Source organism: Schistocerca americana, chromosome 3, assembly GCF_021461395.2.
Source record: "Schistocerca americana isolate TAMUIC-IGC-003095 chromosome 3, iqSchAmer2.1, whole genome shotgun sequence".
In the NCBI taxonomy this organism is placed as follows: domain Eukaryota; kingdom Metazoa; phylum Arthropoda; class Insecta; order Orthoptera; family Acrididae; genus Schistocerca; species Schistocerca americana.
The window spans coordinates 884,551,540-884,576,193 of record NC_060121.1 but is presented as its reverse complement, the minus strand read 5'-3'; the positions used below and the strand labels follow the sequence as shown (position 1 = coordinate 884,576,193).

Genomic DNA, 24,654 nt, shown 5'->3' with positions numbered 1-24,654 from the left:
ATTCCTGGCCAAAAACAAAATGGCAACGGTCCACCAGCCTCCCTATTAGCCAAATCTAGCCCCGTGTGACTTCTACGTGTTGTCAAAGATGAAAATCATGCCGAAAGGGTGACATTTTGACTCAACTGAAGATGTCCGAATGGAATTGTACCGTGTACTGAACACCCTTAACCCTGCGGACTTCCAGGAATGCTTCCAAAAATGAGAACAATGCTGGAATTGTAGCATACATTCCCAAGGCGACTACTTTGAAGGTCATTAGGATTTAAGTATATTCCCAAGGTGACTACTTTGAAGGACATTAGGATGTAGGTACAGTTTTCTGATTTTTGCAATGAAATTCTTGGATATTTTGGGTAACACCTCATAAAATGGGAAGGGCATAAATTATAACTAGAGTCCTTTACAATAAAAAAATTGCCTGTCTGAAATGCAAAAATAAGGCATTATAGTACACATAAATAAGAAATACAGTACTAGGAAAATATTTAAGAAAATTATTAGGAAAATATTAGGCTCATGAAAAATTGCGGGAAGTTGGAAATTACAAAGTAATGATGAATCAAGACACAAAAGAAATGAAGACATTAGCTGCCAAAAGGCATTGATTTGAATCAATGGGGGAAGTTGAAAATTTGTGCTGGACTGGGGTTCAAACCCATGTTTCCTGCTTACTAGGCAGATGCAGTTACCACTGCGCCATGCGGTCACAGTAGTCACCATAACTGCATGGACTGCCTTAGCACACCTCGTGTCAGACCCAAATTCTCAACTTATACCACACACTACCAATGCAGTGCCCATGCTTATTAGCCTCATTACTCACTGTGTCTTGCAAATTCCCATAGGGGTTTGACCTTGATGTGCATCTGCACAGAAGGGATCAATGGCCATCATCATCATAATAAATGGGCAGATAAAAGTGGCTTGGACAAGTGGATACAACTGGATGTGAGTATATGCATATAACCACACCCTGTGGTGCTCACACTACATGTATGCCTGCCACGCGATCTACACTGGTTCAGAGCATAGCGTGGGCTTTATCGGTGATCGGTGTGAGTGGAGCAGTGCAAAGAGTGGAGCAGCAGGTATTAATGGTGGATAGTTACATGGTAACAAAGTCAGTTGTTAGCTGAGAAATTTAATGGTGTCAAAGTGCCATGCAAAGCTTAGTCTGAATATGGTGCCAGACAGGCTCTGTTCTGAACAAGTCTAAAAACATTCCAAAACATGCCTGCACACCAGAAAATGTAGCTGCAGTTCACCAAAAAATGCTTCAGAGTTCTACCAAATCAACTTGGTGCGAAAGATCAGAATATCACATTGATCATGCGAACAAATACTCTACCTGGACCAGTACGTGCATCCCTACCAAGTGTCTACTGTTCATGCATTAAAACCATCATATGTTCCTCAGCACCTCCTGTTTTGTGAGTGACTATTCATTAAGATAACAATGAATGGCTTCGACATGGATCTCTCATTTATGTCTGATGAAGTCTCATTTTACCTGAGTGGGTATGTTAGCTCACAGAATCACAGGTTCTGGGCAGTGGAGAATACACATAACTTCTATGAAACACTATTGGATGATCAGAAGTTTGGGGTCTGGTGTGCAGTGTCAACATGCCACATCATTGGTCTCGTCTTCTTTCATCAAACCCTGACTTTTGCACATTACATTTCCAACACTTTGAATCTATTTGTGGCAGCATTAACGGAGGAGGAAAAGACCTACAGTTACTTCCAACAGGATGGAGCTACTGCCCATACAGCTGACCGAACCTTGGAGCATATTTACACAATCTACAAGCCTGACAGAGTTGTTGCCCAGTCTGATCACGGCCCTAGCTGGCCACCCAAGTAACCTGACCTGTCAGTGTGCAATTATTTAACCTGGGGAGCCTTTAAGTCTAAAGGGTATTGCGACAACCCTCATAGTTTTCAAGAACTGTAGCAGAACTTCAAGTCAGATAAGACTGCAGCAATTCCAGCAATCCATCTCCGATCCGCCTTCATGAACTTGTTGACCAGGTCCCAAAAATGCCAATAGATGAATGTTGGTCAATTTCAGCATTTGCTGTAGTCACATTAGTACTGTATTTACTTTCCTCTGCACTGTTTCTTTGTACCCTGGAACTCTGTTCCCTGGGCCACTTTTATTTGCCCTACCCTGTATACGTGGTGTCTGTTCATTTGGACAAGTCCGAGAAAAAGAAGACAGTAATTTTTTGGACATTGATTTTGAATGCAAGACAGTAATTAACCATGTTGTTGTTGCGGTCTTCAGTCCAGAGAATGGTTTGATGCAGCTCTCCATGCTACTCTATCCTGTGCAAGCTTCTTCATCTCCCAGTACCTACTGCAGCCTACATCCTTCTGAATCTGCTTAGTGTATTCATCTCTTGGTCTCCCTCTACGATTTTTACCCTCCACACTTCCCTCCAATACTAAATTGGTGATCCCTTGATGTCTCAGAATATGCCCTACCAACTGATCCCTTCTTCTAGTCAAGTTGTGCCACAAACTCCTCTTCTCCCCAATTCTATTCAATACCTCCTCATTAGTTATGTGATCTACCCATCTAATCTTCAGCATTCTTCTGTTGCACCACATTTCAAAAGCTTCTATTCTTTTCTCGTCCAAACTATTTATCGTCCATGTTTCACTTCCATACAAGGCGACACTCCATACAAATACTTTCAAAAACGACTTCCTGACACTTAAATCTATACTCAATGTTAACAAATTTCTCTTCTTCAGAAACACTTTCCTTGCCATTGCCAGTCTTCATTTTATATTCACTCTATTTTGACCATCATCAGTTATTTTGCTCATTTACTACTTTAAGTGTGTCATTCCCTAATCTAACTCCCGCAGCATCACCCGATTTAATTCAACTACATTCCATTATCCTCGCTTTGCTTTTGTTGATGTTCATCTTAAATCCTCCTTTCAAGACACTGTCCATTCCATTCAGCTGCTCTTCAAGGTCCTTTGCTGTCTCTGACAGAATTACAATGTCATTGGCGAACCTCAAAGTTTTTATTTCTTCTTCATGGATTTTAATTCCTACTCCGAATGTTTCTTTTGTTTCCTTTACTGCTTGCTCAATATACAGTTTGAATAACATCAGGGATAGGCTACAACCCTGTCTCACTCCCTTCCCAACCACTGCTTCCCTTTCATGTCCCTCGACTATTATTAACCATAATCTTCAAATATTAGTGTGATAAAAAGTCAACAGAAAATTGGATCCACAAACAAAAAAAGGATTTAGAAAAAGAAATAATATAAAATCTGAAGAAACAAATGACAGAAAAATGTTTAGGGATAAGTATTGAATGAGGAAGGATTCAAAGGAGGAGAGCGAAAACAATTGGTCCAAAATAGCACAGTGAACAGACAAAAAGAGTACTAGAAGAAAAGTAAACAACAACAATTAATGAACTGAAATTGGCATGTCGTCCTTACTCAGCTTGTCCAAGAAGAAAATAAATAATTAAAAAGTATCTGTGTCAGAGTGAATTTACCAAATGTCTAAGTCATCTTATACCCTTACTGTTTTGACCACTATTCAGTTATGCATACATAATGAAATTTCATTTTCCTCTTTCTGAAATTCAACAATTTTATCATGATCAGAGGATTTATTCCTGTAACTTCACAAACTACAATATCAGTTCCTACACATAAATGCAATAATTTAGGATATATGCAGTGGTTACGTACAAAGTACATTTCTGGATGACATTCCACACGGTTTAATATTGAAAACTGACAAATCATCAAACATTCAATATCAAAGTCATCAGAGTAGTAGCAAATTACTACAGCACATGTCTTGTGAAAGCAACAAAGAAGGAAAATATGGCAAAAGGATAACCAAAAAGATCACACAAACAGTAGAAAATCCAAGTACAAAATGATTACAACAAATTGTGACAAAGTGGAACTGCATATGGACCTTTACAGTATGAACCACAATTGTATAGAAATAATACGAAGGAAGATCAGGGTCTAAATTTCACCAGCAATGAGGTTATTAGACAATATGCTTTAGACATGTATGTGCAGAAGTAAGTTGCCAGGGACAGAAATAACCAGCCATGGATTCTACAGTCATGTCAGAAAGACTCCACAAAAGCTGAGTGAACTTCATGATTGTTTTAAATTAATTGAAAGTTTTTTGATAAATAAAAACTGAATAAGGCCAAAAGGAATGTAAGAAGACCACATGAGATGCATTCAATGAATTTGAAAGAAAAATTTTGCCTACTGATCTAAAACAAAATCCCATAAAATTTTGTTGTTACATGACAACCATAAAATTTGTAAATAGAAGGTTCAGTGACCACAACGGTATCCAAATAGAGAATGACATAGAGAAGGTGGAAATATGGATTCAATATCGTAAAATTGTTTTGCTCCGAAAGATGTTAATACAGTTCCTCCTTTCATCAATCACATAAAAGCCCAAATGAAAGATATGGAGATAAGTACCCACAGAAGACAAATCAAATAAAATTGCTCAACAAAGGAAAGGCAACTGGCGTGATGACACACCTGGATACTTCTACATAGATAATGCAAACGAACTTACTTCCCTTGTAGCTGCAACCTGTCAAAGGGCACTGGAGAAATGATGTGTTTTCCACGTGGTTTGAAAAAGTTACAGATCACTCATCCTTTCAAAAAAGATTGTGAGACATATGTACTTAACTACAGGAATCTATTGCAACAATACTTTGACATGTCCTATATCCTTATAAAAAGAGATCTATGGATGAATAAAGCTACTACTACTACTACAACTACTACTACTACTACTAGCAATCTGCTGTAAAACTATGGGACATGTTTCATGTTAAAGTATTATGGCGTATTTAGTGAACAAAAGTCCCCTCTGTAGGAATCAACATGAACTCCACAAACAGTAGTATAGTAAAACTCACAGTTTATTCACGAGATCCACAAGACAGTAGATAATGGACGCCAGATTGATGTCATACTTCACACTTTCAGAAAGCATTTTAAAAAATGGCTCAAATGGCTCTGAGCACCATGGGACTTAACATCTCTGGTCATCAGTCCCCTAGAACTTAGAACTACTTAAACCTAACTAACCTAAGGACATCACACACATCCATGCCCGAGGCAGGATTCGAACCTGCGACCGTAGCAGTCGCGCGGTTCCAAACTGAGCGCCTAGAACCGCGAGACCACCGCGGCCGGCCAGAAAACATTGAATAAAGTCTATAATGTGAACTAGTAAACAAAACATGAGGTTATGGAACATCCAACCAGCTTTGTGACTGGATTCAGGACTTCCTGGATACAGGAATCAACATTCTACATTTAAAGGGGCAAAAAACCTCAGATGCAAAGGCAGCTTCACAATGGAATGATAAACTACAATTATCAGTTCACGACATACAACCAAATGATCAAATGGATGACATAGATGGCTAGACAAAATTATTCGCAGGTGATGATGATGATCATGATGTACATAGGAAAGTAGTAATGACTAAAATTGTAGGTAAATGCAGGCAGACCTACAGAGGAATGAAGCTTGGTACAATGACTAGCACTTGAATAACCCTCTCCCCTCTCTCACATACAATAAAACTTTGTACTGCCCTGTCAGCTCTTAAAAATGTTGCATAAAATCAATACACAGCTCAATTCAAAAAAAATTTGGCTTGAGTCCAGATAATTCACAAAATTTTAAAGTTTTTTTTCTTACTTATTTCCCTCCAAACTCATCAACCAAAGTAGTGAGCAGTTCACTTGGCGGGAGCTCCTGCCAAAGCATGAAGTCATGTGTTATTGAAGTTATCCACTGTGGGCACGTTTCAGAGTGACTTTACCCTTTTCTACCTTAAAACTAACAATAAGAATTAACAAACATTTTGACATACAATAGTAGCTTTCAATAAACTAAAGGCTTTTGATATGTGCTTGGCAATGACCAACAGTCAAAATTAGTTAATAGCACACACAATAAAGAGAAGATCACATAACTAATGAGGAAGTACTGAATAGGATTGGGGAGGAGAGAAGTTTGTGGCACAACTTGACCAGAAGAAGGGATAGGTTGGTAGGACATGTTCTGAGGCATCAAGGGATCACCAATTTAGTATTGGAGGGCAGCGTGGAGGGTAAAAATCGTAGAGGGAGACCAAGAGATGAATAAATAGACTAAGCAGATTCAGAAGGATGTAGGTTGCAGTAGGTACTGGGAGATGAAAAAGCTTGCACAGGATAGGGTAGCATGGAGAGCTGCATCAAATCAGTCTCAGGACTGAAGACCACAACAACAACAACAACAACAACAACAAGACGGCGATTCAACAAAACTGCATATATTAAATAGTATATATTCTTTTTTCCCTTTTATGGCCTATGAGGACAGTATAGACAAGGGCTGTAAAATGTAATAAAATAAAAGAATAAGAAATTTACATAAAACTTACGTAGACACTTCGTCCTTGTCTGTCTTTGTGCAAGGGGATGCAATATTATCTGTAAGGCAACGGTACGCTGCTTGAAAACATGTACTGTAAAATCCATCAGATGAGACAGGAACCTGAGAGCCAACAGGTGCTGAAGAAAATTTCTTCTCATCTGCATCCTCCCATTGTGCGCTTAGATTTGTACCAAACAGGCATTTCAGTAGCTGTTTACATGTACAAAGCAAAAAGTACTCATTACTCAGAGCATTTCTGCAGAAGCTTTTCAAAGTAATATCTACAAAACCTGAAATGTTAGCTGCACAACAGCAAATAATAAAACACACAAAATGTTCCAAGATTTAACAGTTCACAAAAATGGTCACAGTTAACAGCAGTTGAGGAAAAAACTAAAAATAAATAGGAAACATAAATCTCATTGTTACAGGCTCATGAAACAGCTGCAATATTTATGAAATTTAGTCACAACTGGTTATAAGGTATTGACAGGGAAGAGGTATGTGTTAGGTCAGATGGGCATCAAATCAGTGTTGTCAATGATTGTCATACTAATAATTAATAATGACAGTTTCTTATAACCACCTGAACCCTGTTCTGATATCACAGGATGCATAAATTGTGACGTAAAGCCAAGACGTAAAACATCTTCCATCATTTCACATTCTCAGACAATGGACACTCATTTCAGTAAGCAGCTTGATTCTTTGTTAACACCATGCAGTTGGCGTAATATTACGTCGTGCATGAAAAAGAAGAAAATGTGCCACCATAATATTACATTGCGTAGCATTCCACGCTCCTTTTGCGTTTCAAACATAATTTTACTGTTCCCGCTAAAACCCATAGGTTCTCTAATGTTTTTAGTTCATCACTTTAGCACTGGATCATAGGACATAGCAAGGTAAAGCAATATGCCAGTATATATTTTTTTGAAACAAGTTGCTTATGTTTGTTGTTTGTTTGTTAGATGTTCTATGGTGGTCTGTTATTTGTCTGTTACTGTTTTTGATGCCACTATTATTGGTTTTAGCTTGTTATCTTCTTTATAATCAAAATGGCATGTCATAATGATGCAAAAGTTCAAGAAAATTATTGAAGAAGTACTTGCTGAGACTATGGATGATGAATGTTTTTTGGGTTTCAATACTGACAGTGATCATGGAATACTAGACAATAACCAGAGTCCTAGTACGTCTAATTTCTTCCTAAATCAATACAGAACGTAAAATTTTAAGCGATTGGTTCTGCAACATTCTGTATAATTTCATAATCATATTCAATGTCAAATTAAGGTTCACCATCGTCTGTGGACCCAGCCACTCAACACCAAACAGACCAAGACTGAGTAACAATTTGAAAGATGATGGGAGTGAAGTGGATAAAACTCCAAACACTTTGGTATTTACAGCCTCTCATGGTGTGCCACACAAGTACTTGATCAGGCTTGTGAATATTTAGATTTTTTCCCTCATTTTGTAAATGACAGTGTTATTTCAAATATGAAGGAACAAAGAAACCTATGTGCTAGACAGAAGCTGACCATACTCAGAGCACAAAACAAATTAGGGGCAAATTCTGAAAGATATTTCTGGCTATTATCCTCCACACGTTGATCAGTGAGATGCCAAGTATGGCCAGTCACTGATGTAGTAATCCAGTGGCTAACTGGAGTTTCTGCCCAAATGTTATGCCAAGGAATGGTTTTTTTAATATTTTGTCAACATTTCATATAAATGACAACACAAAGCAAAAAAAGGAAGATGGAGTAGACTTCAGTGCCTTTCATCAAGTTAGGCCTCTTTTGGATGCCTTCGTAAATAAGTTCAAAGAAAGTTATCAACCAGATGAAGCACTATAGTTGGAGTCACAAGTGATGGCAGTCGTGTTCAGGCTTGTTCTGCATATCTACTTTACGCATTCTCTGATGGGCCACAAGCGTTCAGTAGTGTTCTTGCGGTCTGCGGTGAATGTTGTTGCCAATGCGGGAGTTAAACATAATTCTAGTGGGTTAATAGTGAATGTTTATTCCGCTTGTTGCAAGTCGTCATGGCTGAGGGTGGTAGTAAGTGATAAATTCTGCACAAGCAAGTGAGTAACATAATTTGCAGTTTGCATGTTTTCTTCAAGCACAGAGCATGTGTGTGTGTGCACTTACCACAACTGTTGCTTGCAACTGGCAACAATGCAATCCCCATCCATGTCTCGAGCTGCATGAACTGCCATTGTTCATGGTTCACTGATGAAGATATGTGTCCTTAGGGGGTGTATAGGTTTCAAAGTTTATATGGCTAATTAGCCGAGTAAATATGGCATGAAGCTATACATTCTTGCAGCATCCAAAATTGGCTACATATCCAACCTTGAGGTTTACCATGGAAGGGATGATAACCTGGACAACACTGGTTCTACAGTAGTGAAGCAACTGCTCAGCACACTCCAAGATAAGAACCACAAAGTATAAGTTGACCAATTCCACATGGTTGCTCAGCTAGCTGAAGAATCGGCTAAAGCTAACACTGATCTTGTGGGAACTGTAATTCAAAAGAGAAAAGGATTGCCCAAGGCTCTAATAGTGGGTAAAACTCGAGAATGGTGAACAATTTTTTTGTCGTAAAAATTATCTTCTAGCATTGTGGTGGAAAGACACGAATGATGAGTGGATAGTAAGTACCAGGCACACTCCTCAGTGCTGCCTGTTGCCACAAGAGAAGGTAACAACAAAATGAAGCCAGTGGCAGTACTGGATTACAACAAACATAAAGCTAACACAAAACTTTTTCATTAGGATCTCTCATATGGACCACCTGATCACAAAACAGTGACTTGGTGAAGATTGCCTGGCTTCCACCGTATAATTACAGCAGCATCCAATGCTTGAATTTTGCACTATTGTGTGATTGTGATAAAAATGAGCACTCCTAAGTTTATAAAGGAGATCTGAGCTGCATTAGTCTTGCAGAGAGAAGAGGCAACTGAGGTTTTTCATGGATCGCTCGGTTGTACAGAAACATTTTCCAAACTGTATGAAACTGGTAGAAATGAAGAAGAAAGCATGTAGATGATGTGTAGTGTTTAGTGAGAAGCAGAAGAACATCACAGGGAAACATGGGATGAAAGACAGCTCACATAAGCGTAGTGAGTGTAATGTAGGTTTGTGTGTCACCCCATGTTTCAAACTTTGCCACACTGTGATTCTTAATGATAAATAGTTGATATTTATGTAGGTATGAATGATGTGAAAATAGTGTAATTAATGTCTTTTAAGTGTTATCTATCAAGAACAGAACCAACTAAACACTTCATTTAACAGTGTAACAATGGCAGAAGTAGCCTTGGTAACTTGGTTCTACTGTTGATGCTTAAACTAAATAAATAGCAAAAATCAATTTTTCACAAACTTCTTTTTCTGGAAGTTAGTATCTAATCCTCATCTTCACCAGCTTTATGTTTCTTTAATCCAGCACTGCCATTGGTTTCAATTTCTACAGTATTTAATAGTAGTTTCATTTTGGTGATCATTTTCACCAAAAAATAATTAATATTTTACATGAAAAAACTAATACCTGTTGAACACATTTAACAGTTGCAGTGGGAGCTATAATCACTGTTAGACGTAGGTATGAAAGAATTTCTTCTGCTAGCCTTCCTCCTTCATGCAAAGTTGCTATCTCCAGAAGTTGTGAAAGAGTTTCTAGTGTTGCATTAAGTAAGCAGACAAACTTCTGACTTGCCCCAGAGTCCAAAGTGATCTGAAAGAGAATAAAAATAAGCCATTATTACAGTGGTACAAATTACCACACACAAAATAACATTCGCAGTCATACAATGCACATATTCTGTCCAAATTTGAAATGCTGCCAGCAGTGCACAAAAGTAAACATAATGTTCCCAAATAGTTCATTTGAAATGCTGTAACGAATATATGTGCACAACAAACAGGTATCAGTTACATACATGTTTAACCACTCTGTTTTTATAATCTGATTACTAAACTATTAATGTTATTAACAACAGGTGATAAATTTGAAACTTGGTTTATTTTAGTGATATTCTTGGATAAAATTCTTTCAGTTTCATCGCCACATTTTGTCTACATCATTACACTCCAATTCACATATAAGTGCCTGGTACTGCAGTCATCAAAGCACTTTCGGACTATTTCTGGACTGTTCTACTCTGGAATACCACATGGAAAAAATGAACACCTAAATCTTTCAAAACAAGCTCTGGTTTCCCATATTTTACCACAATGGTATTTCTCCCTATGCATATGGGAGTCTACAAAATATCTAGCATTCAGGGGAGAAAGTTTAGGATTGAAATTTCATGAAAATATCTTGCCACAATGAAAAAGTCTTTGTTGTTAATAACTTCAACCTAAACTTCATCTATCATATACTGGCCACTCTCTCCCCTGATGCTGCAATAATACACAAATGCCCTTCTCTGAACTTTTTCGATAACCTCAACCCAAGGACGCCACCTCCCCTCTGCATCGCTGCGGTCTGATGCAGCCAGCCATAGCCATATATCCTCTGGTGTGGAGTTCAGAGCACAATGTTGCCTTACCGTCACTAGGCCATCTTCTCCAGGACAATGGAAGATTCCATGGCTGAGTTTGTTACATGCTCAGTTACACAATATGACCACGGGGGCTGACACAGTATTAGGAGACACTTGTTATGCAGTGCCATTGACACAGATGGTGGTGCAAGTACAGTTGCACCAAGAGGCTCATTTGCTCATCGAGGTGCCAGAGATCAACAGCCTCAGCCAAGGAGACTGAATGGTTGTAAATAATAAACTATAAAGGGTCTTCTGCTGCCCCCATACATGTCTCTGGTGCAGAATCTCTCACCCACTTCAAGCCATCCCAAAACTCCGTCACAATAAGTAGGTGCAAGTCATCAAACAAATTTCACATTCGAAGGAGAAAGTTGGTGATTTAAATTTCATGAAAACTTCTCAACATAATAGAAAACATCTTTGTTTCAAGTATTTCCATTGAAGACCATTCATATTTATAAGTCATATACTGTCCGTGCAATATATACATCACTGACTTCGCATCTTCAACTTCTATCAAGATCAAACTCGACAAGAAATCTCTACACAGAATGAATGAACCCATCTGCAGGTAACATTTGCAACAAAATGGAAAGGACAAATTACTACTCACCATATTAGAGGTGGTGTTGAGTAGCAGACAGACGCAATGAAAAAGACTGTTAATATATTGAAGCTTTAAGACAAAGTCCTTCTTCTGCAGTGAAAAACACATACATATTCACAAAATCACAATTCACAGACGTATGGCCACTGTCTCAGGGCACTGTGCTGTAGTGGACCTGGGGGGGAGGAGGGCGGGGGCTTAGTAGAGGAGGGGAAAGGACATGTAGGTGGGTTGGCAGGACAGACACGTGTTGTAGTAATAGAGTGGGAGCAAAGAAAGGGTTATGTAGGTGGGAAACAGGGACCAGTGAAGGGTTAGTCCAGGGGAGTTAAAGGAACAGAGGATGTGTCGCAGGGAGAGTTCCCACTGACACAACACATAAAAGCTGATACTGCTAGTACAAATCTAGACGGCACGAGCTGTGAAACAGTCGTTAAAGTGAAGCACATGACACTGGGCAGCATGTTCAGTAACTGTGTGGTCCAGCTGTCTCTTAACTAAAGTTTGTCGGTGGCCATTCATGTGGACAGACAACTTGTTTTATGATGCCCATGTAGAAACTGGTACATTGGTTAAAGCTTAGTTGGTAGATGACATGGCTGCTTTCACAGGTAGCCCTCCCTCCAACAAGGCAGGAGATGCCTGTGGCACAACTGGAGCAGACAGTAGTCAGGTCTTGCAGCTAGTCCTATTGCAGGGGTATGAGCCATGAGGCAAATGGTTGGCAGCAGGGCTGGAGTAGGGATGGAAAACAATATTGCATAGGTTGGATAGGTGGCAGATATCACTGTGGAGAACAGGGTATGGCAGAGGGGAGGTCATTCTCATTTCAGGGCATGACAGATACTTGGATACTTGAAACTTTGGAGGAGAGTGTGAATCAGCTGCTGCAGTCCTGGGAAATATTGAGTCACAAGAGGAGTGCAACTTTGTGGCTAGACAGTAGGTATGTGGAAGTTGGTAGGTGACTGGAGAGAGAAGGCATGGGTTATCTGTTTCTGGACAGAGTTGAGAGGGTAATTTCAGTCTGTGAAGGTCTCCATGATATCCTTGGCAAATTTGGAGAGGGACTGCTCGGCACTACAGATGTGAAATGACCATGAATGGTCAAGCTGTATGGAAGGAAATTCATGGTACAGAATGGGTGGTAGCAGTCGAAGTGGGGGTATTGATGGTGGATGGTAGATGTGATGCGGACACAGGTATTGATACAGCCATACCTGAGTTGGAGCTCAACATTAAGGAAGGTTGCTGGTTGGGTAGTGGAGGACCAGGTGGAATGAATAGAGGAGAAGGTGTTGAAGTTCTGGAGAAATGTGGGTAGGGCATCCTCACCAAGTTGGTTAGGAATGATTCATCTAGCTGGACCATGAAAAGGTTGGCATAGGACAGAGCCCATAGGTGACCATTGCTGTACCACAGATTTGTTTATAGGTGATGCCTCAAAGAAGAAGTAATTGTGGGTGAGAATATTGTTAGTTATGATGGCAAGGCAGAAGGCAGTAGGTTTGGAGTCAGTCGCACATTGGAAAGGATAGTGTTCAATAGCAGCAAGGCCACAGGCACTGAAGATTTTTGTGTAAAAGGAGGTGGTATCAATAGTAACAAGCTGATATTGATTGGTAAAGGAACAGCAACTGAGTGGGTCACTGGAGGAAATGATTGGCGTCTTTTATACAGCAGTGAAGGTTATGGATAATAGGCTGAAGGTGTTGGTCCATAAAAGCAGAGATTCTGTTTGTGGGGGGCACACTAACCAGCCACATAAGGGCTTCCTGGGTGGTTGGGTTTACTTGTATCCTTAAGCCCACAAACATAACCACTAAGGATGCCCCCTTGTGGCTGATTACAGTGCCTCACAGAGGGAAATTCTGCTCTCCTCAACCAATACCTTCAGCCTATTACCCATAACCTATGCTCCTACATAAAAGACTCCAGTCATTTCCTCCACCAACTCTCTGCAGTTCCTGTCTCTTTACCATTCGGTGCCCTGCTCATGACTAATGATGCCAACTCCCTTTGCACTAACATCCCCAATGTCCATGGCCTTGCTGCTACTGAACTCTACATTTCTCAATGCCAAAATGACTCCAAATGTACTACCTCCTTCCGAATAAAGGTGAACAACTATATACTTATCCACAATTGCTTCTCCTTTGAAGGCATCACCTACAAACAATTCCATGGCACAGCAATAGGCACGATCCCATGCCAACCTTCCCACAGACCACATAGGGGGGAGCCTGCTAAACCACAAACTATTCCAAACCCCTCATCTGGATTAGGTTCACTGATAACATCTTCAGAGCCTGGACTGAGTGTGAGGATGCCCTATCCAAATTACTCCAAAACCTCAATGCCTTCTCCCTGATTCACTTCATCTGGTCCTCCTCAACCCAACACGTCTCCTTCCTCAATGTTGATCTCCACCTCAAGGATGGCAACATCAGAACCACCAACAATACTTCACCTACGATAGCTGCCACCCATTCCATACCAAGAAGTCCCTTCCACTCAGCCTGGTCATCCAGATTCATCACACTTGTAGTGACAAACTTTCCAAATATCCCAAGAGTCTCTCATTGAGGCCTTTGCGTACCGAAATTAACCTTGTACAGAAACAGCTATCCTGTGACTTTTCTCTCCAGTCACTTACCACCTTCCACATACCAATTATCCAGCCACAAAAGGGCATTCCTATCGTATTTTGGCACCATCCCGGACTGAAGCAAATGAATCACATTCTCTACCAAGTTTTCGACTACCTGTTTCATACCCTGACATGAGGAATATCCTCCCCACTATCCTCTTCCCCAGTCCCACAGTAGTACTCCACTGCCCACCAAATCTACGCAATATCCTTGTGCGTTCCTACTCCACCCCTGCTCCCAACCCTTTTCTTCATGGCTCATAACTGTGCAATAGTCCTACATGCAAGACTTGTCCCATACATCCTCCCACTACCACCGAGTCAAACCTGTCACAGACATCTCCTATCCCATCAGAGGCAGGGCTATCTGTGAAAGCAACCATGTTATGTGTGTGTGCCACTGTCTAAATGTGCATCACAACCAAACTGCTCTCTGTCAACATGATGGCCACTGATAAACTGTAGCCAAGATATGGCTGGACTACCCATTTGCTGAACATGCAGCCCAATGTGATGCGCTTCACTTTAATGTGTGATTTACAGCCCGTGTCATATGGAGTCTTCCTAGCAATACTAGCTTTTCTGAAGTGTTGGTGGGAACTCTCTCTACAACATATCTTTTCTTCCCGTAACCTCCCTGGCTTAAACCTTCACTAGTCCACGTCTACCACCTAACTATCCCCTTTCCTGCTTCCACTCCAATGCTACATATGTCTATCACATCAATGCATCTACAAGTCCTTTCCCCTCATCTACTTTGCACAGATACCAGATGGCAGTTATAAGCGTCGAGGGGCATGAAAGGGAAGCAGCGGTTGGGAAGGGAGTGAGACAGGGTTGTAGCCTCTCCCCGATGTTATTCAATCTGTATATTGAGCAAGCAGTAAAGGAAACAAAAGAAAAATTTGGAGTAGGTATTAAAATCCATGGAAAAGAAATAAAAACTTTGAAGTTCGCTGATTACATTGTAATTCTGTCAGAGACAGCAAAGGACTTGGAAGAGCAGTTGAACGGAATGGACAGTGTCTTGAAAGGAGGATATAAGATGAACATCAACAAAAGCAAAATGAGGATAATGGAATGTAGTTGAATTAAGTCGGGTGATGCTGAGGGAATTAGATTAGGAAATGAGACACTTAAAGTAGTAAAGGAGTTTTGCATTTGGGGAGCAAACTAACTGATGATGGTCGAAGTAGAGAGGATATAAAATGTAGATTGGCAATGGCAAGGAAAGCGTTTCTGAAGAAGAGAAATTTGCTAACATCAAGAATAGATTTAAATGTCAGGAAGTCATTTCAGAAAGTATCTGTATGGAGTGTAGCCATGTATGGAAGTGAAACATGGACGATAAATAGTTTGCACGAGAAAAGAATAGAAGCTTTCGAAATGTGGTGCAACAGAAGAATGCTGAAGATTAGATGGGTAGATCACATAACTAATGAGGCGGTATTGAACAGAATTGGGGAGAAGAGGAGTTTGTGGCACAACTTGACAAGAAGAAGGGACCGGTTGGTAGGACATGTTCTGAGGCATCAAGGGATCACAAATTTAGCACTGGAGGGCAGCGTGGAGGGTAAAAATCATAGAGGGAGACCAAGAGATGAATACACTAAGCAGATTCAGAAGGATGTAGGTTGCAGGAAGTACTGGGAGATGAAGAAGCTTGCACAGGATAGAGTAGCATGGAGAGCTGCATCAAACCAGTCTCAGGACTGAAGACCACAACAACAACAACAACATTGGAATTACCACCCAATGCAGCATGTTACTTTCCGAATCATTGAAATCATGATTGCGATGCGCTTATGTAAGCCAGTAATAGCTCATGTCACGTGATCTCGCCAGCCGACGACAGTGGATATTCAGAGCATAGGACATGTGATATAGTCAGCCAACAGCAACATCACTGTTAAGCAGCACGAACACACAAACAGGGAAAGTTAATAGTTTAAATTAATATACCAGGTGATCAAAAAGTCAGTATAAATTTGAAAACTGAAAAAAATCACGGAATAATGTAGATAGAGAGGTACAAATTGACACTCATGCTTGGAATGACATGGGGTTTTATTAGAACCAAAAAAATACAAACGTTCAAAAAATGTCCAACAGATGGCGCTTCATCTGATCAGAATAGCAATAATCAGCATAACAAAGCAAGACAAAGCAAAGATGATGTTCTTTACAGGAAATGCTCAATATCTCCACCATCATTCCTCAACAATAGCTGTAGTCGAGGAATAATGTTGTGAACAGCACTGTAAAGCACGTCCAGAGTTATGGTGAGGCATTGGCGTCAGATGTTGTCTTTCAGCATCGCTAGAGATGTCGGTCGATCACGATACACTTATGACTTCAGGTAACCCCAAAGCCAATAATCGCACAGACTGAGGGCTGGGGACCTGGGAGGCCCAGCATGACGAAAGTGGTGGCTGAGCACACGATCATCACCAAACGACGCTTGCAAGAGATCTGTCGGACATTCTGTGAAATTTTTTTTTTTTTTGTTCTAATAAAACCCCATGTCATTCCAAGCATGTGTGTCAATTTTTACCTCTCTATCTACATTATTCCGTGATTTATTAAGTTTTCAAATTTATACTGACACCCGGTACATAGTGTTATTACAATAAAAGAAAAGCTTTCACATTAATATTGGTCTCTAAGGTTAATAAACTGCAAGAGAAGCTAAGTTTTCACATATAATGTCGATCTTTTTTGCGCATTTTACACTTAAGATGTATCACACAATGTTCCATTAAAATTTTTGATAATGACATAAATGTCTGATCTTCAGGGTTCGACATTCTTCTAAATGGCTCGTCATCAACGAGCTGATTTTTAAATGAGAGTCAAACGCACTGTGATCTAATAAATTCATGGTACATTCTTGCACATAGTTCAACTTACATAAAAGGATATTTACTTGGAAAGTAACACTTTTCAAACCACCATTCGCAATATTTTCCCGTGACCTGTTTAGAAATAGGTTCGTTTCAGCAGTTGCCAGAGAGTGTAGATAACAGGCGGCACCGCGCTTGCGCAGCTATCATGACGTAGGAAGCCCGTATGTACGTACATGTAAAACACTGAAAGATCATACATTATGTCATAAAAGAAACAAGACACCATAGTATACTCCAAGAGCATCGGAATTTTGTGAGCCATACTAAAATTTGCACATTTAAAGTGCATACTTAAAGTGCACATTCGTATGTCCAGATTCCCAATGAAGTAGACCTCGACCTGATATTAAGCTTTTCAATGTGGTTTATGGGATGTAAATTTTCTTGGAGCACCATTAGTGTATTATATCATGTTTGGTTCTTTATTATGGCATAATGCCATATGTGCTAGAAGATGAAAATGTGCACTTCAAATGCAGCAAACAGTTGAAACTAGCCAGCACTACGGAATTAAACATTCCCTTTCAAATACATTGACTGCCTCTGTAGAAAGGGTTAATAAACATCAAATTTCTTTAGCAAACAGACAAAAATAACTTCACTGTTCCCGCAAGGCGATTAATGCTTGACTGTCAGAAAAGTGGAAATAAAATAAAATCTGAAACTAATGACATATTTTAGCCTTCCATAACTATGTGAATGTATTTTAAATCACTTGATAGCTTCCAGCCACAGATATCCATTTTGTTTTCATTTGATGTGAGAGTAAACGAAGGGGAAACAGCAAAATCACAAAATGTAAACATGGGTCACGTGGAGACTACCCACTATAACTCGTACAGCTCTGTGCATCAGCTCCAGATCTACGATATTTGCAAACTGGGTGAATACTAAAAAAAAATCGAATTTTCAGAAATATGTTCATCTTGTAGTGCACATCTTTCTGAAAAGTCTGAAACATAAAACATATGTGTTCGAGGAAATGTAAAACATACACTCCTGGAAATTGAAATAAGAACACCGTGAATTCATTGTCCCAGGAAGGGGAAACTTTATTGACACATTCCTGGGGTCAGATACATCACATGATCACACTGACAGAACCACAGGCACATAGACACAGGCAACAGAGCATGCACAATGTCGGCACTAGTACAGTGTATATCCACCTTTCGCAGCAATTCAGGCTGCTATTCTCCCATGGAGACGATCGTAGAGATACTGGATGTAGTCCTGTGGAACGGCTTGCCATGCCATTTCCACCTGGCGCCTCAGTTGGACCAGCGTTCGTGCTGGACGTGCAGACCGCGTAAGACGACGCTTCATCCAGTCCCAAACATGCTCAATGGGGGACAGATCCGGAGATCTTGCTGGCCAGGGTAGTAGACTTACACCTTCTAGAGCACGTAGGGTGGCACGGGATACATGCGGACGTGCATTGTCCTGTTGGAACAGCAAGTTCCCTTGCCGGTCTAGGAATGGTAGAACGATGGGTTCGATGACGGTTTGGATGTACCGTGCACTATTCAGTGTCCCCTCGACGATCACCAGTGGCGTACGGCCAGTGTAGGGGATCGCTCCCCACACCATGATGCCGGGTGTTGGCCCTGTGTGCCTCGGTCGTATGCAGTCCTGATTGTGGCGCTCACCTGCACGGCGCCAAACACGCATACGACCATCATTGGCACCAAGGCAGAAGCGACTCTCATCGCTGAAGACGACACGTCTCCATTCGTCCCTCCATTCACGCCTGTCGCGACACCACTGGAGGCGGGCTGCACGATGTTGGGGCGTGAGCGGAAGACGGCCTAACGGTGTGCGGGACCGTAGCCCAGCTTCATGGAGACGGTTGCGAATGGTTCTCGCCGATACCCCAGGAGCAACAGTGTCCCTAATTTGCTGGGAAGTGGCGGTGCGGTCCCCTACGGCACTGCGTAGGATCCTACGGTCTTGGCGTGCATCCGTGCGTCGCTGCGGTCCGGTCCCAGGTCGACGGGCACGTGCACCTTCCGCCGACCACTGGCGACAACATCGATGTACTGTGGAGATCTCACGCCCCACGTGTTGAGCAATTCGGCGGTACGTCCACCCGGCCTCCCGCATGCCCACTATACGCCCTCGCTCAAAGTCCGTCAACTGCACATACAGTTCACGTCCACGCTGTCGCGGCATGCTACCAGTGTTAAAGACTGCGATGGAGCTCCGTATGCCACGGCAAACTGGCTGACACTGACGGCGGCGGTGCACAAATGCTGCGCAGCTAGCGCCATTCGACGGCCAACACCGCGGTTCCTGGTGTGTCCGCTGTGCCGTGCGTGTGATCATTGCTTGTACAGCCCTCTCGCAGTGTCCGGAGCAAGTATGGTGGGTCTGACACACCGGTGTCAATGTGTTCTTTTTTCCATTTCCAGGAGTGTATTATGTGGTCTTAAGTGTGCCAAAGTGCAATGGCACGCCTTTTTACAAAGCATTCTTCTACAGCAGGTCACTGTATTTCTCTCTGTGGAATTGAAACGTGTATATTTTGTAATGGATGCACAATGTCACCACGTTCCAATAATAGAGTTATCTTGTTTTCAACCTTTCTCCATATGAAACCAATGGACGTCAGCTCCCTTTGATTTCCTCACTTCTTCTCCTAAGCTGAAGAGAAGGAAAAGATGCTTATTTTTTATTTTTATTTTTTTAAAATAGGGAATTGAAATTGCGTTCAACAATGAATCTTTTCAGAAATGGTTTTAAATATATTATTATTACTATATGTATCTATCTTTTTACACAAAGTGCACTGTCATTGGTATAGCACAAATATAGAAGTATTTGGACCAAATGCATAGCTGTTTAGAATTACTTACTAATAGAATTACAGCTGAAACTAATCTCTTCTTGCCAGGATTTTCTGAGGATACATCTAATTGACTGATGTTACATTCTCTAATTCTAGCAATGCTACACAGACTCTTGCCAGTGTGCATCACAGTTCTGAGAGAAGACTACGTAATTGAATGTAATGGTTCTTTTTTGAGTTTTCTCAGCATCACGGCACCTCACCAAATATGACATCTTTTCCAGCACGCACTCCTTATAAATCGCTTGCTTTTCTGGAGTGGGATGTGCCAGCAACCACATCACCTCTCATTTTTGAAAAGATCACATTGAAAACAGTGCAACAAAACAGAGACACGACAAATACAGCACAGTGACAAAGCAGATGACAAAGCAGCCAACATCAGATAAGGGCACACTGCACATTTCTCAACAAACATCTGGAAACTGCTATAGCCTGAAGTCTCCCGACTGCTACTGATCAGAAATAGGGAGTCCACATAACAAGCTATAATTCCTACAACAGAATATTGAAAGACTGTACCTTTTACAAAAAAAAAAAGAAGAAAGAAAGTGATCTCCCTAGTCAAAAACTGTCAACTTCAACAAACTCACTCACTTTGTATCTTTCTCTTCTGTTTAACCTTATAGCTATCTCTAATGTGTCCTTAATGGTTTTTTATTCATTTGCCTGTTTGTTGCACTGTTGCTTGACATTCTCAGAGGTCACAGTCTGTATAAATTGACAGTTTTATTCTGCTCAGTCTGAAATGATCTACGATTAGCTGCTTGCTGTGGAACTATTTATGCGCCTAATATGCTGGAGAGGTTTTATGACACAATACTAGCAGGTAATAGTGATGTAATCAGTGTCTCTCTGACTCCCAACTCTTTCTGCAGAGACAGCTGCTATGTCTGTTTCATAGTATTTACTTACTCATAGTCAGACAGACAGACAATAGATCCACTGAATAAACCATTTAAGTTAACAATGAAAGTCCCAAATCCAACAAAGAGCCTAAGAAAGACATTCTGCAAATGTCTATTGTCACTTAAGGAACTGCCTGCGCTCCATATAGCCTCAAAAAAAAAAACTACTACAATTCCAAAAAAACTGACAGAAAATCACTATAAAGCTACCAACCTCAATGAAAGCAAGTTTTTAAATGTACAGCGTGACATTTTCATACACATGCTATAAATGATCTGCTAGACTGCATTCAACAACTCTTGCCTCAAAAAGTTTTATGGAACGAAATACTATACTTCTCATCAATCACAAAATTGTACTCCAATCCGTTCAAGTATTTATTTCCACTGTGAGCATACTGATATACTAGCATTTTATGTTCAATATTTTCTTAAAAATGAAAGTGGGGGCAATTACTTTATGGAGATAAACATTACCTATCTGATTCTTTTATGGATGCCTGTGGAATAACTACTGCACTATTACCATATCTGATATCTTTAGTGGATTACTAAGTTTACTCTTGTCCACTCCGTTACACTGCATTCAAGTCTTGTTGTGCCATTATAGCATATCAGTAAAAGTATTAAATTCTGATGCAATTTGGTACAAACCTTGTAATTTGTATATGCACTTTTAACAGCATCATACAATTTCATATAATGAGCACTGCTGGCAAATAATCCAATGGGTGTTCCACGGTTTGTCTTCTTTTCATCAACTTTATCCTCTTTCTCTGCAACAAGCAAGTGAACTGAAAAAAATCTAACTATAACAAAAAAATATAGAACAGTAAAATGAATCTGACTGAAAACGAAACCAGTTTCACAGTTAAATAATACTTTACCCACAAGGACAAACTGCAGCGCGCACACACACACACACACACACACACACACACACACACACACACACACACCAGAGGAGAAACCCAGCGCTGCCCAGGTATTTATTTACAGCTGTGCGTCCCCATCAATACCACATAGTGTCTGGCGTTGTGCTTAATGTTTATGACATCACATCATCTAAATTACATGTCATACAATGATACAATTTTGTAGGTACATTCAGCGGCATATGTGGATGCTGACTGCAAAATGTGTTGTGAATGGAGTTAATAGCAACAAAGTAAAAAATTTAACCAACATGCACAATGCTGTAGTTTTTCACACATTTCATTGTTTATGATGTTTTATCTCCTGAACTGTGTGTTGCACAGTGATATAATACCGTAGGTACACTGACTGGCATGTGTGGATACTGTCTGTGAAATCTATTGTGATTAGCATTAGTAGCAAAGAAGTAATAAATTTAAATGTCATACATGATGCGACAATTTTTCATGCATCTCATTGATTGTGATATCACATCTCCTGAACTATGTGCCCTACTGTGATATCATTTTGCACTTTTACATTCAGTGGTATAAGTGCATACTGTCTGTAAAATGTGTCACAAATACATAGGATCTGGAAAAATGTAGCATCTACTTTTGGTGAAACTTGCATCTATTTTTTGTAAAATTCGCTTCTATTTTTGTTGAAACTAACATCTTTTTTGCTGTAAATTAGACGCACAAATTTATAGGGTTATCATGCTACCTGAGTGAAGACAGACAAAGCCTTAGTTCTTTGAAACTGACAGTTTAAAAAAAATGCTAATTGGGAAATTTTTGCATGGAATGTTCGCTTTTCCAAAACCTTCAACACTTTTTTCTTCCAAAATAGCCTTTGTTTTCTTTGTTTGGCGGTATTTATACTTTCAAAAATGATTGTTCTGTTGCAAAGCAGCAGCATTTTCCTGCAGGTGAACTGAACGAATCTCCGATTTAAGATGTTTCTGGACATTGTTTGTCTTTTCCCATCCAAAGATTAAAAATTCTGTAGACTATTAATTTCGCCCATTCATGGACATTTATAGCTGTGCAACCGACACTTGACAACACTACAGATAAAACTGAGAAGGCACTTAGTGTAGAGGTGGAACCGAACATGCAGAACTGTATTTTAATGATAGGGAAAAAATTTCAGTGCAGTACAAAAATGTAACAGATTTTGTTTTCCAATCACTATAGCGCCGAGAGTGGGCACTATAGGATATCGTGGCAGATAGTCGTGAGTATTAACACATGAGAATTTTGACCATCAGAGGGGATAGGAGAGGTGCGGGCAAACAAGCCCCGTCTCCCTCTCTCAACGCACCTGCCTACACCAGAACTGACATACTGTCAGAGATTGCACATCTCTTCTGGTGTTGCAAGGGTCATAATCGAAATCCGTGACGGTCCAGGAGTAGTCACTTCACTTATTTCAAAATAAGAAAACAATGAACAACGCACAATACTACCTATTCAGGGGCGGCTATCACGCAATTGCTTCTTGAGGTTCATTGTTAATGATGTAGTTCAGGCCGAGCGTCAAGTGGTCTTTGATCAACCACAGTTCAATACATCCACCACCTAATTTACCACGTTAAAAGTTTCCGCACTGCTTTAGCTAACAAATGCATGTGTTTCTTTATTATAAAATGCTAGGTCTCAAGGCTGAATACTACGTTGCATTATGCGTCATGTATCTTAACTAGATCAACCTCAACTGCCCACGATTGGCATGGCACCAGATCACTGAGTGCATGATACACGTCACTGCATTCATATACTTTTTATTTTGCAAACAGGTTCTTACACACATTATCTTTTCAAATTGGTCTTCGCCAGATGATCTACAAGGGCTGTTCAATAAAGAATGATCATAATTTCTCATGCTAAAACTTAAATCTTATGATATTCTGTTAGCTTAATGTGCAACAAACACGCTGTAGTAGTTTCATTGTTGGGATCCCTGGTTCTCGCCCGTGAGAGGCACGCAAGGTCACACATGTTCAGCATTGCCTACCGCTGCAATGGAGGTAGCACTTCAGGAACAAAATGCGGCTTTGAAATTCTGCTTTCGTCTCAGCAAATCTTCAGCTGAGGCCTATACGATGTTACAGGAGGCCTATGGAGAGTCTGTTCTGAAAACATCAACACTGCTGCTGTCACTGTGAGAGAGGATCGATGAATTACCTTAGGATCATTTTCTGAAATACTGAACATTTCATTGGGTGCCACCCACACATTGGTGACAGAAAAATTACACATGACACGTGTTTGTGCTCGATGGGTTTCATGACTGTTAATTCCCGAACAAAATGACATTCACAAGCAAGTCTGCATGCAGTTAAGTTAATGTTAGATGAAGATCCGGAGTTTCTTTCAAATGTAATCACTGCTGCTGAAACTTAGCTACATCATATTGATCTTGAGAGCAAACAGCAAAGCTCAGTGTGGAAATCTCCTTCACCACCAACCCCCAAAAAAGCAAAAGTAGTTGCTTCTGCAGGGAAAGTTATGGTCATCTCGTTCTCTGATATTCATGGAATGGTTTATCAACATGTTGTACCTACACACACATTAGTAACTGGACAATACTAGAAGAATGTGCTGAAAACATTGCAAGACCATATCAGGGGCAAAAGACCACATTTCCGTGTAGCAGGCTGGACGCTGCACCACAATAATGCGCGGCTGCATATTGCCAATGTTGTTGCTAAATATCTTGCAAAAATCAACGTGAAGTCCATCCCTCACCCTCCCAATAGCCCAGATTTAG

General features: G+C 40.5%; 1 protein-coding gene across 1 annotated transcript in view; it reads right to left on the bottom strand.

Moving 5' to 3' along the window:
* LOC124605364 (huntingtin) overlaps positions 1–24,654 on the bottom strand; it is a 511,164-nt gene that overhangs the window by 300,125 nt on the left and 186,385 nt on the right. Inside the window, exons 19-21 of the mRNA XM_047136992.1 lie at positions 21,619–21,740; positions 10,043–10,228; positions 6,483–6,685 (exon numbers count right to left, since the gene is read on the bottom strand). Of these exons, the coding sequence (XP_046992948.1) occupies positions 6,483–6,685; positions 10,043–10,228; positions 21,619–21,740 (511 nt within the window). The remainder of the gene's footprint in view (positions 1–6,482; positions 6,686–10,042; positions 10,229–21,618; positions 21,741–24,654) is intronic.